This window comes from Macrobrachium nipponense, chromosome 2 (assembly GCF_015104395.2).
Source record: "Macrobrachium nipponense isolate FS-2020 chromosome 2, ASM1510439v2, whole genome shotgun sequence".
NCBI lineage: Eukaryota > Metazoa > Arthropoda > Malacostraca > Decapoda > Palaemonidae > Macrobrachium > Macrobrachium nipponense.
The window spans coordinates 140,388,322-140,401,551 of NC_087201.1; the positions used below are offsets into that span (position 1 = coordinate 140,388,322).

General features: G+C 37.1%; 2 protein-coding genes across 2 annotated transcripts in view; one reads left to right on the top strand and one right to left on the bottom strand.

The window, feature by feature from the left end:
- Positions 1-5,950, top strand: part of LOC135221043 (plasma alpha-L-fucosidase-like) — a 13,202-nt gene extending 7,252 nt beyond the window's left edge. The window contains exons 4-9 of the mRNA XM_064258776.1: positions 1,367-1,528; positions 2,065-2,266; positions 2,738-2,878; positions 4,110-4,272; positions 4,793-4,937; positions 5,222-5,950. Of these exons, the coding sequence (XP_064114846.1) occupies positions 1,367-1,528; positions 2,065-2,266; positions 2,738-2,878; positions 4,110-4,272; positions 4,793-4,937; positions 5,222-5,338 (930 nt within the window). The 3' untranslated portion in view covers positions 5,339-5,950. The remainder of the gene's footprint in view (positions 1-1,366; positions 1,529-2,064; positions 2,267-2,737; positions 2,879-4,109; positions 4,273-4,792; positions 4,938-5,221) is intronic.
- A 1,148-nt stretch (positions 5,951-7,098) lies between these two features.
- The window catches only part of LOC135221044 (alpha-L-fucosidase-like), a 68,436-nt gene continuing 62,304 nt past the window's right edge, over positions 7,099-13,230 (bottom strand). The window contains exons 2-9 of the mRNA XM_064258777.1: positions 11,543-11,707; positions 10,655-10,900; positions 9,995-10,158; positions 9,509-9,710; positions 9,223-9,363; positions 8,885-9,047; positions 8,571-8,703; positions 7,099-7,393 (exon numbers count right to left, since the gene is read on the bottom strand). Of these exons, the coding sequence (XP_064114847.1) occupies positions 7,289-7,393; positions 8,571-8,703; positions 8,885-9,047; positions 9,223-9,363; positions 9,509-9,710; positions 9,995-10,158; positions 10,655-10,900; positions 11,543-11,707 (1,319 nt within the window). The 3' untranslated portion in view covers positions 7,099-7,288. The remainder of the gene's footprint in view (positions 7,394-8,570; positions 8,704-8,884; positions 9,048-9,222; positions 9,364-9,508; positions 9,711-9,994; positions 10,159-10,654; positions 10,901-11,542; positions 11,708-13,230) is intronic.

Sequence of the window (13,230 nt, forward strand, 5' to 3'; positions counted from 1 at the left end):
CATTCCTTTTAGATTAAGATATTGCTTTGTGATTTTCTTATTGCATTGTTAATAATTTTTATACCTTTAGATGCTCTTCCATATTCCTTTCACGCCGTGCAACACCAAAAATAAAACAAAATTGTACTATAAAGGCAAAAGACTGTTTTCTTGCCCTGCCCCGTCCCCACCTCTTCAGGCGTCTATATATGTTAACTTCGTCCTTTTTCGATTTGAGTGTCCTTTCTATTGCGCAACACTTAATCCTTATCAGGGAGTCCCTTTTATGACCATTAGCTCTTGCTATTTTCTAAGCAGGTTTCTTTTTCCTTATTACCCTTTCAGACCACCTGGCTCCTTCGTAGCCATACCCCTATCCGATAAAAACTGTGAAGTACATGTGTTAATCATAATTTTGTTATTCATTACAGTCTACTGAAGTCCTTCTGATCACTATTTTTCAACTATTTTTCATAGTTCAGTCCAAAATTGCAGGCCTGTCCTTGCCTTCAGTTCTCGAGATCTCATTTTTAAACATAACTCTGTCTATTCTAAATAACCTTATTTATCTCAATATTTTAGGGCTGTTGCCTCGTATAATAAGGCGCCCGATGAGGTAATGTTAGACTTGCGATAATCTTACGCTAAGTCGGTTGGTATTGCACTTCCATATTCATTGGAGTGTCTTGGGGTTTGTAGATCACTTACGAAGTCGGTATTATCTTCTTTGGTTATGACGACGATGTGTTAAACTCATGATGATTCGGTGATGAGGTGAGGTTCTAGTCGAAAACACGAAGTATAAAAATACATATATTCTTCTGAAGTTACATGGTGAAGATCAGGTATGATTGTACATGTCTTCTAATGACGATAGCTTGATCGCTTCTGCCAATGATGATGGCTAATTCTATTCTCTCTACATGATAAAGCTTAGGTAAAGAGGTACAGGTCTTCTAATGACGATAGCTAACTCTATTCTGTTCACTACCATCTCCGTTACCAGTCATAAAGGAAGCAGACAGTAGCTCGAACATATGAACATACAATCAGATGACATAGTTACATACGAACATACAATCAGATGACATAGTTACTAATCACGTAGGCCGCTTGAGCTATAGGTCACGGTGTTTGTCTCAAGCAGGAAGCTGGACTAAAGTTTTATAAACAATTGAATGACTACAGGTGACGGCATGTTATCTTAGCCTACTTTGTTGTATACGTCATCTTTACCGTCTCTGGTCTGATCACATTCCTGCAAGCAGTCTGGTTGACCTCTTTAGTTTTAGTCTTTTATATATATGGAGTAACATTCCATATTTTTATTATGTAAACACTTACAAATAGTCTTCGGTTTACTTTTTCTTTTATTAATGCGTTTCAGGTGACTTGGCCAGCGCTCGAGTCGAAGGCACCGCACATTCACTTCGGCTTATATCACTCCTTGTTTGAATGGTTTAATCCTCTATACCTGCAAGACAAAGCCAATTACTTTCACACGAACGATTTTGTTGCCACCAAAACGCTACCAGAACTCTACGACATAGTAAGTTAAAGCAGATGGATGTTTTGTTGTTGTTTACATTGTGATTTAGAATGTTAACGAGGATCATGTGAATATAAAGATAATACTAATTTCTCGTTATACCTAAAAAAATTCTGGCAGAATGTTTCTAGGTGTGTTTGTATTATTATTTGTGGGGGGTCTTTAAGACTGAATTTATCAATTCAGGATTAGATACAGAAGCATCTGATAACACACTCATTAATTAAAGCATTCCCTTACTGTGAATCTCAAATAGTATATGCCAAAGTGAAGGCTCTGTTGACGTATAACGCTTATGATCAGGCCATGAATTTTCGCAAATCTAAAAAATATAAAGAACTTGTCACGTATTGAATTCAATATTGTATTGTCTACTGGATTCCGTGAAATGAGACTGATAAAGTAATGTTTCAATTTAATCTAAAGTGTAAAATAACAAAATCTGGATGTTGTTCAGCATCTTCACAAGCACATTATTACAATTGTACGGAAGTCTATTTTCGTATTTCCACATGACTGCAAACGAATTCTTTTAGGTAAGAAACTACGAGCCAGAAATCATCTGGTCTGACGGCGAAGCAGAGGCCCATGACTGGTACTGGAATGCCACGGTTTTTCTGGCCTGGCTTTTCAACAACTCGCCCGTGAAAGACACGGTGGTCGTCAACGACCGGTGGGGCATCGGAACACCTTGCAAACACGGTTCATTTTACACCTGTGCCGACAGATATAACCCAGGTGAACAGATATCTGTTTTCATTCTTTTTAAGATATCAAATCTATGATTAGCTATCAAATTCCCGGACTGCTGTGTTTCATTGTGATGAATTCCATGCAGAAATCCCCTTGAAAACCCCCACAATATTCTACTGTGGAATACAGCAAAAAAAAAAAAAAAAAAAAAAATGCTCATAGTAGCATGAGCTTTGAAATGGAGAAACAAGCCGACATCTATGTATGGGTACAAATATGTTTATATTTATAAAAATATGTCTAAACAGAGAGCTTTCAGGAATCTGTACGATTCTCTCCTTAGGGTTTATCTTTTAAAATGCGTATATTTTTACCCATACATAACTGAGGATTTGTTTCTCCATTATTATCATTAATATAAAAATTAGATTTAAGAGCCACGTTTTCATTTACACCTATATGTAACTCCTGATAACACTAACACCACTTAATGACTTTAGTATTTAACCTCTTCAGGTACAGTGCAGCCCCATAAATGGGAGAACTGCATGACGCTCGACAAGAAATCTTGGGGTTACAGACGCAACGCTGTTCTGGCAGACTACCTGACCATTCACGAGCTCATCACCCAATTAGCTGAGACGGTCAGTTGTGGAGGTAAGACATTGCAAACTTATGTTAAAATTCTCCAGATATCCAGGATAGTTACTTATCCTCCCGTGTGTTGAATGGTTCTAGTAAGATTGTTGAATATAGCAGTTGTATGATTCCGTAGCATTTATTATGGAGGCTGAAGTTTTGCTACACTGGTATTATTTTGGAAACTGATCTACAGTCTTCGTTAACTTATATTTTGAAGGTATTCATATACAGTCTTCATGGTGTCTGAAAGAGCAACAGTGGAATGTTGAATTTTCAAGCAAATCCTAGCTAAGCGTTATTAGATTTAAAAACGAACGATTAAAGTCCATAACACTCGACTTTCCTCGATCTGTTCTATCAGTTAAGGAATGGAAAATAGCGGTGTATTTTTCAGTCTTTTAATGTATTCATTCAAATGCAAAACCTACTAATTAAATTACCCACACATCTGTTAGGCGAGAATAACTGCGTTTTATCAGATATGAGTGGTAAGAAAAAGAAGACTCACCTTTCATTTTTATCATATAACTTATAGAAAACCTGACAATAATCTGTATCCGGTTGCAAAGCTTCGCGTAAAGGACGGAATAAGGTTGTTTTGCATTAGAGTTAACCTCAAGTCACATCAGGGAAAGTTGAATAACCTGGAAGCCTTCTTTGGTATGCGCAGTTCTCTTGCTTCTTGGGTACTAATTCAAAGGCTAAGATGTCTCACTTAGAAGAAAAGGTGCAGTCTAGGACGCATTGAGCTGGTAGTACAAAATTCCAATTTTGTCCCAGGAGAAACTACAGTTGCCCCACTCTTTAGCTGTCCTTTATTCTCTTGCTGTGAGAGGAAGTGTTTCTTCCTAAAAGGGGAGTTGATACCTTAAGTCAACGCATAATTTACGAGTTTGTTTTTTCTTTTGTAAAGTTCCCCTTAGCATCCTTCTTTGTTGCAATTTAAAGAACAAGTGGAATCTTTAATTTTCTCCTCACTGCCAAGAAACATTGTACTAATTTCTTTGAATTCCACTCTTATATATATATATATATATATATATATAGATATTTATCAATATATTATATATCTTTAGTCCTAAAAAAACAATATTGCAGTACTTCCCATTGCAACATGTATGCAAAGGTCATGCCAAGACGATTAAGGTTCCCAGCAAAATCTTTTTGATTACAGGCTCAGAAGTTAAGTCCAAAATGCTATGTTTCGATCCACACAACGATGTATTTCTGCTAATTTACATTTCAGGAAATATCTTGATAAACATTGGACCAACCCACGACGGGCGTCTTCCTCCCATCATGGAGGAGAGGTTGAGACAACTCGGCACTTGGCTTGGTATAAACGGGGGGGCCATTTATGGATCTCGACCTTGGGTACATCAAAATGACTCCGTAACTCCAGGAGTTTGGTAAGTCTTTCTATAGATAAGAGTAAAGGCTGAGTTGATCATTTTTTGATGCATTTGAACTGATTTTTTACGACTGGCTTTCTCTAATGAACTTCCACTTTCTTGAAATCGCACACATACACTAATACATACATAGCTACATCCATACATGCATATGCAAAATATTGTTGTATATTTACTTATCTATCTCTTCATCTATGAAAATATGTGTAACCTGTACAATCTACACAGATAGAAATTGTATTCCATCTAGCAAGACAGTCAAACTAATACCACGAAAACAAATACAAGTAAATAAAAAAGGTTTTAATGTCAAAAAACCTCATCAGCCTACTGTAATCCGTGCAAAAATTCCAGATACAGAACGTTCTTTATACTTCGTGATTGGAGTTGTAAACGCATTGCAATGCTCATCCATCACATGCAAAAGTGGACATAACCCTGCACATACTTTAAACTCATATAACAAAAAAAAAGGCCTGAATAAAATATTAATTATTCTGATTTTGTTTCTCTTCAGGTACACTGCCAAAGAGGATGTGACTTATGCCATTGTTCTCAACTGGCCAAAGAAAAGTAGTCTGTTGTTGGCGTCAGTCGAACCTACGGAACAGACCAAGATTTTCATGTTTGGTTATGGAGATTTTTTGGAAGAGGAACTCAAGGTATGTACTACATCTGAATGGCAGATATTTCTTGACGACAAGACTCGCGTTACTCAATGAAGTTTTCTTGTGCTATGTTAACTTGAAGATTTAATATACTTTAAATCAGTGAGCCTGATATTCTTTGTTCTATTCGTTTTAGCAGTTAAAATTTTTTTTGTTATTCTTTTGTAAACACTATAGCCTGCTAAGTGTAACTGCACATACTTATTATATACATATAATAGCTCATGGTCATTCTTTTACGTTCACTCTTCCGTAATTATTCCTTCTTTTCTTTTCAGTTCAAGTCTACGAAAAGTGGGATGGTCATAAAGTTTCCAGAAATGGGCGAAGTTAGGAGCCAGTGGGCCTGGGTATTGATCATGACTGACATTATTCCAGCGGCGCCACGGAGGTGATTTACGGGTCTTTTAGGAGCAAGAGCCCGTGTTGGCATATAGCCAGCTTATTCAATAACAATAAGGACCCATGAACTTCATGGTCATTTAAAAGGGATGACCTAATACTCGGAGAAAGGCAGCGTCTTTCATTCCATGGGATCGTTTACTCTTCAGATGCTGGTTACCGAAGTTTCTGAAATTTGCCGTTTCGTGGTTACACTTTGCTCGTGCCTTTAAATGAAAAGTGCGTTTAATATTACGTACTTCCTTCTTATTGTCGGGGGACACTAGTAACGTAAAGGACGACTAAACGCAAAATGAACACCCGCGTTAAAATGGTAAGATAAAAATTGTAGCCATCTTATTTTGTGTTTATTTATACTTTCTATTCTCGTGATTCACACAGTCTGTATGGCTGTGAAGCCCAGTGGCGCTGTGCCCAGAAATTCCATTTCCTGGAGTGATGAAAACCAGTTCATCAAATAGATGTGACTATCATTCATCTTTTTTAAGAATACATAATTCTTTTCATCACAGCAGCTGTATGCATAATTATATCGCAATAGGAATTGATATTTTCATTTACGTACAATGTAGTTAACCGAGACATAATAAACAATAGAAAGGATACATTTTTGTTCATCGTGTTCATTTGGCATTAATACACCTTCTTGTGCTGTCTTGTTTCGTTATCGTAAGTTGATTTCTTCATTTCATTAACTAATGTTTCGCAGTGCCTTGAATATAAATTGGCATTTGAAGAAATTCATTCTTCGTTCTTCCTCTCCAGGACCAAATCTCACGTAATTCGTCTATCAGTGACCGCCTCCGCTTTCTTTGCAGGCCTTAGCAAGTGTTTTCTTAGCTGAACACTGCTCCATTTAGCTGTTGGATTCGTTACTCCTCTCGGGCAGATTTATGAAGACCAAAGTCTTTTCTATGTAGTAGTACTCCAAGTAGCATAGCGGATTTGACGTCACTGGGTGATGAAGTAGAACAACTTTGGTGTTTACCCTACGGCCTACGTTGGTCTGAGCATGCTTACTGGTTTAGTGTAGATCAGAGGTATATTCTTAAGTGGATTTTTTTTATCTAATTGTGAATTGAATTTTAAAAGACTAGTTGTGTGTGTGTGTTCTAGAAATGCCATATAGCTGTGCTGATTAGCAAGTGGAATTAAAAAATGGCCCAAAAGAACGAGCATCGCAAAGTGGATTCCCGCCATCATTACAGATTACGTCATTCAAGGTAAACGTAATAAAGTGAATATCATATACCATGTATAGGTTTAATGCTCAAAATGTTGGTGAACTGCAATGGATCTTGAAAAGGCCTTAAGTTGCTAGGTCATTCGGTCACCGACAAACATTGCAGCTCCTCAATGCTTTCGATTTTCCTTATTCCTGAAATCTTTCGTCTTTCTTGACTCAGGCCTTATTCTTTAGCTAGTTTAGGTTGCCTGTTTCATTAGACTCCTCCTCAAAAAATAATAAACAAAACAAAACAAACAAAAATAAAAATAAAAAAACTGCGAGAAAAAAAAAGTCCCCCAAATTTTCTCGGAATGAGATAATAACAAAATGGAATACAAAATCAATTCTTTGATTAGGTTTAGTAATGTTTATTTGATAATACTGTAGAAATACTGTCAGCCTTAAGAGTTGCTGCTAAATCTTACTTGTACTATACTTCCTATAGCTACCAAAAGTGCTCACAACCATTCATGGGACACGCCGTTATAACATTTTGGAAAAAAGGACATAAATGAAACGATTAAGTAATTTTGGATCAGAGTTTTAACATTAAATTTATTACAGTTCCTAAGAGAATCACCTGATACAATTAATCCAAATTTACTGGTGAAAAATCAAGTACGACGTAAACATCAACAACTGCTTGCTTTGGTTGTTCTCAAGCATAACTCCATGATTTCAATCCTCAGGTGAGTGGAACAAACGAATAATATTGTTATGCAGGATTAACTCCTGTTAATTCCAGCACCCACGCCCATTGGCTGCTGACCTTTGACATGTCAGGGAAGGTGACTTTCATCCCAGGACTCTGTGGAGCGAACTGAAAGATGATAGAAGGAAAGAAATTGGTTAATTCAATCGATATACACGTGCGTTTTACTCGATTGGTAAAAAAAAGGCGACTCACATTCACAAGCGCACACACACACACACACACACACACACACACACACACACACATATATATATATATATATATATGTATGTATGTATGTATATATGTATATTTATATATATATATATATATATATATATATATTATATATATAAAGAGAGAGAGAGAGAGAGAGATGAGAGAGAGATGCGAGAGAGAGAGAGAGAGAAGAATTGTGTGTTTGTGTTCGAATAAAAGCTAAATTTTGCATATTGAGGGGAAAGGTACAGAACAGTTCACCTATAAACAAGAGGTCTTTGAAAAAAACAAAAGAAGAAAACAAATAAAAATAATTAAAGCGTGAAGAGGTTCGGGTCACAGAGGGGATTTTACCTGATTTTTTACTACAATTGTCCCAGGGGAAAATTGTAAAAAAAGTGGTTGGTGAATTTAACTATTATGGAATCTTTATGTTTTAATAGAAACAAATTTTGTAATAAAGACAAAAACAAATTTATTATAATAAATTTCTGCCTTTTAGAACAGGAGCTGCTATTTAGAGTAAAATTTATATTAAGTATGGAGCAAATGCTTTGATTTGACGAGAAAAAGTAAACTAAGGAATGATTTCAAAATGAATGAAGCTGGACTTGCAAGGATTGTAGGAGGAGAGAAACTGCGTGAAAATGTTGCAAAATGAATTTATTTATGTATTAAGAAGTGAACGACTACAAAATAGCAAAACAAAAAAGTTTCGTAAAATCATGAACTCGTAAACCAGTAGACAAATGAAGGTTTCTAATGCTCGACATCTTGAGTCTCTTTATGAATTATACCCATCTATATCAGGCACCGAGTACTATGAGCTAAAGTTAATTCATACAACCAACATAATAGAAGTTCAAGTTTGTTTACTATAAATATACCCTCCTTAAAAATATCTGAAACATTATACATTTACGTTGATGCACAGAACGAAACTTGGTTGCAAAAGAAGTACCTATTGCAGGGGTTTGCCCACATACTTTGTGGGTCCTGCCTTAGATTATCATAAGAAAAAAAGAACCCAGTGAATGGTGGTCTAGAAGAACTACCTAACATGCAGGACAACAGGTTACTTTACCTGCAATGGACCATTATAACCAAGCATGGTCACTGTTGTCTGTTGTGTTGGTACGGCAGAACCCAGTAGTAAAGTATTGTCTGAAGGCCACTGGAGAACAATGGCATAAATCTTGTCATTGTTGGCAGTATACCTGTTATAAACAATATACATTATTAGCCATTCTGGCCCATTCAGATTAAACATACCTATTCATTAAAATGAGAAAAGACAGACAGATATCAAATTACATGATAATTATGCAGCATCTAGTTCTCTTTGTCATACAACCTAAGCTTAAAACACTGAAGTGAGAACTGGAATTATATTCATACCAAACGCCGTGAGTGCCAGTGTCATTCTGGACTTTCCAGGGCCTGGATTCATAGATCCCAGCCCCGTTGATGTCCAGCCAAGAACCCAACTGACGCAGACGCTCTTCCATCAGAGGAGGAATGCGGCCGTCATGTGTTGGTCCAACGTTGACCAACAAATTTCCTTTTGAAAGGAAAAAATGAATATAATGATAACAAACTAAATATTTCGTTCAGTCGTGAGAATGACGACTGGCAGAGAAGTCAACGGATTCACTGTACAACTTTATAAATGACTTTCTTAAAGTTTTTTTTAAGTCTTGAAGTTAAAATTTCGTGTCTGAAAGAATGGCACCCACCGCCACAGCTAACAGTTGACGCCAGCTGACTCAAGAGCTCTTGTATGGTGAGATAATCTAACGCAGCAGCGTTGCGCCTGTATCCCCAGGATGCTCTGTCAATAGTCATAGCATTCTCCCACTTATGAGATTGCAAAACGCCTGGAATAGATAATATATATTTCATTTGATACAGGTTTAAATGGTAATGTTTGAGTACCACTGAGATCTGCAAGTTCGGTATTGCCTTTATATTTCTGATCATTTGCACGCCAAGAATTTTTCGCCCAGAGAGAAAGGTCCAAACCTGGGCTGTAACGGTCCTGGCATGAATAGTATGAGCCATGTTTGCACGTTGTCCCTATTCCCCATCGATCGTTTACTACAACGGTGTCTTTGACGGGAGAATCATTGAAAAGCCAAGCTAAGAAGACTGTTGAATTCCAATACCAATCATGAGCTTCCCAGTCACCGTCGGACCAAATCACCTCTGGCTTATAAGTGTTGACCTGAAAGAAATAATTTGAGGATTGGCTTGACTCGTTGGAACTTCCTAAAATGTCTTACTTTACACACAATTAGATATACCATTCATATATGACGGGTTTTTTTTTTTACCCTAAATTTCAATCAATTGGCACAGGAGGAAAAATTCCTATAAAAAAGGAAATTTGTAAGAGAGAGTGATCAAAAATGACTATGCGAGAAAGAGAGGGTTAGTATTCTGTAACGTTCTATATGATAAAATCCATGTTACAAATTTCTTAACTTGAAAATAAGAAGGCGTTCTTACCAGGTCAACGAGTTCAGGATAAGTTTTTCTCGTTATAAAATCGTTGCTTTGAAATCCACGACTTTTGTCTTGTAAATAAAGAGGATTATACCACTCAAACAATGAGTGATACACTCCAAAGTGAATGTCTGGGGCATTGGTCCTTACTGCATTGGCCAAGTCGCCTTTATAACAGAAATGAAAATTTGTATGATTAAGAGCTAAAAAAAACAATATCCAGTTGTCTTATGATAGAATTAGTCAGTTCTTTTGGGTTTTATTATTTTACACTCCAAAAACACTTCACAAATAACCTATTTCATTCCACATAAATGTTCCTTGAAGTTACCGCTATATATGTGCATGTGTATGTGTGTGTGCGCGTGCATATGTTTATATATTTCCATGTCCAAATCTAGTACTCATAAACATTTACAGACATACGAGCATGCAGCCTACACTCACCGTGTGGCATATATATTGTAATTATAAACTTCATATGTACTCTGTGAGTAGCTTAGTACAGCCATTTATCTAATCATTTACAAAATGCCCTCCGATTAATAACTCGTTTCGACAATAAAAATTAAAAGATTATGCACACATGTCTATCACACAAAGTGGTCTAAATTTAATTCATTAATTATTATACCACTACTCAAAATGCATGGCCTCACTCACCAAGTAAGTCTCTTTTGGGTCCGACATCCATACTGTTCCAGTTCCAAGAGTTTTTCGAGGGCCAGTTGGTGAAACCCTCGTGATGTTTGCTCGTCAGGACTAAGTAGCGGGCCCCAGCAGCTTTGAAGATTTCTGCCCACTCGTTGGGATCGTAAAACTCGGCCGTGAACTGAGAAGCGAAATCAGCGTAGGTGAAGTCAGGCCTGAAGTTCTTCTTCATGAAATCCACGTATGCCGACGATCCGCCTTCGAATTTTAGTTTTAAAAGATACAAACCATGTTACAACACGCTGTAGCTACTGGGGTAGGTTTAGAAAATGATTGATCTTTAGTAGCTCTACTCTCTTTTGCAACACTTTGCCCAGGAATGAATAACATTTTCTTTATGTGAAAAAATTGAAGGTTCCCTAGATTAAAATGCACTCGTAAAAGAAAAAAAATAGATATATTTTCTGGACGTATTGAAATTTTCACACAAAGTGAGTAGTAGTAGTAGTAGTAGCTAGAGTGGAAATATGCCTATATTTAACTGATGTGTAGACTAGTTAGGCTTGAATTCAAGGCATTTATACATCCGAAATAGGTCAAGAATAGATAACTTCAGAAAGCTCTGGTTTCTCTTTTCTTCCATAACAAAAAGTTTCATTTGAAACATAATGCCAATTCGTGCTCCACAGGACCAAAGTTACAATAAGACTAGTTTCAAAATATCAATTAAGTTGTTGGTATACGAAGGTGTGCAGGTAAAATCTGATAAAAAAAATAACAGAACAAGTAGTAGGTACACCAGTTATTCTTTTGGCATTCGAAAATATATTCATCCCATTAAACTGTCTATATCATCATGAAGCTAATTATAATTTTCCTATTATTACAGTCAAAACTTACCTTTCCAGTATGCCCAAAACCATTCGGAGCCAAATGACGGAACGGAGAAAACTCCCCAGTGAAGAAAGATCCCCACTTTAGCGTCATCGTACCACTGGGGAAGAGGGCGAGAGTCTAAAGAATCCCAGTTCGGTTCATAATTTGCCACAGCAAAGGGAACCAAGGCTGATATGAAATAAGAAAGGAAACCTGTCATTAAATAATAACATTAAAGACTGAGAAATTTGCTCCCACAATCATGTTAAAAAGTAATATGCGCATTATTTTTAATTTTCCCTGGCCTGCTTATTTTTATTTTCTAAACCATAACTGGTACTTCTACTCTGACTATTTTTTTAAATGGACCTCATCATTGCTACTTAAGCTCAGTTTATAATGCTGCTTGCAAGTTGCGCTAAGCTTTATTCAGTAATTTTTATTTACACATAGTATTAATTTGAGTTTATTCTTTTAGGTTCTTTAAACTCATGAAAATCGTCCTTCAAGCACTGCCTATTATTTTTTGAGTTTCCAGTACGCATTAATCCTAATCTTGGTTTCCGTGGTTTTATTTAGACAAGACATAAGCTAAATTTGCTAATACAGTTTCCAGATGTAGGGGGATTTTAATTTTTGGGAACAATGAACTCGCTGACGATAATGTAATAGAGAATAAAAAGCAATGTATAACATTTACTTTGGTATAATGAATGAGTTTCATTACTTTTGTAGAGACTAACGGGGGCCTGCTAGAGACCAGGTGCGCCGTTGTAAAGAACATTGTGTCTGTACACGATCACTGTGCAAGCCAATGGACAAAGATCCACCACCTGCCGTCTCACGGTGACTGCGTCTCACACCGGTATAGGTGTATCTATGGGTGTCATAACCTAGGCTAGTGACTGGCTGCTTAGTTTATCATTCGGAAATATCGTTACCGTTGACCGTGCTCGACTTCTGATGAGTAATTAGGTAATGTTGAGTACGTTTCAAAATCAACTGTTTGCTGTTGCTGAAAGAACGAGAGGTGAGTTGTTTTAATTTTTCATTAGCCTACCTACAAGCTATCTAGCCTAGACGTCATGGCGACCAACTGGCCCTCGAAAAACTCCTGGAACTGGAACAGTATGGATGTGCCTTTGTCCTTATTGGAACATGCATCGGTTGGTTTTAGGCCCATAGATAATGCGTAGTTTAATCAGGAGGTGGGGGAGACAGAATGAAACAGATTTTAAGTAAGGCAACTTGTACTACCTACTACGTATAGGCTAGCTAACCTATGTTTGTTCCGATACGTAATACAAACCATCGGTCCTTTAACAATAGGAAGTAGCTAGCGGCAGCTGGAACGGTCGTAAGCTTCGAACAAGGGGAGAACGGTAGTTAACTGCTTGTCGACCAGTCGCGCGCCGCGCGACTGGGAGGTAAACAAATCACTTTGCTTTCGGCCGCGGGTGTGAAGGACGTGTTCGTCATCGCTCTCTGCCCGCTTCATCGTCGTATGCTTTGTTTATATTGTGTTTTCTACTAATGGTTTGTTTGACTTGAAAATGAAACTGTAAGTACACTGTTTTCATTTTCATTACTTAATTATGAACCCTTGAATTATGTCTCGGTGCCGAGGGCGGGCGCGCTCGCGCCGAGTCATGTATTTGGGCGAAAGGGTGTAATTGAAAAATGTAAGTACTTTTTTCATTATATTTTGCCCT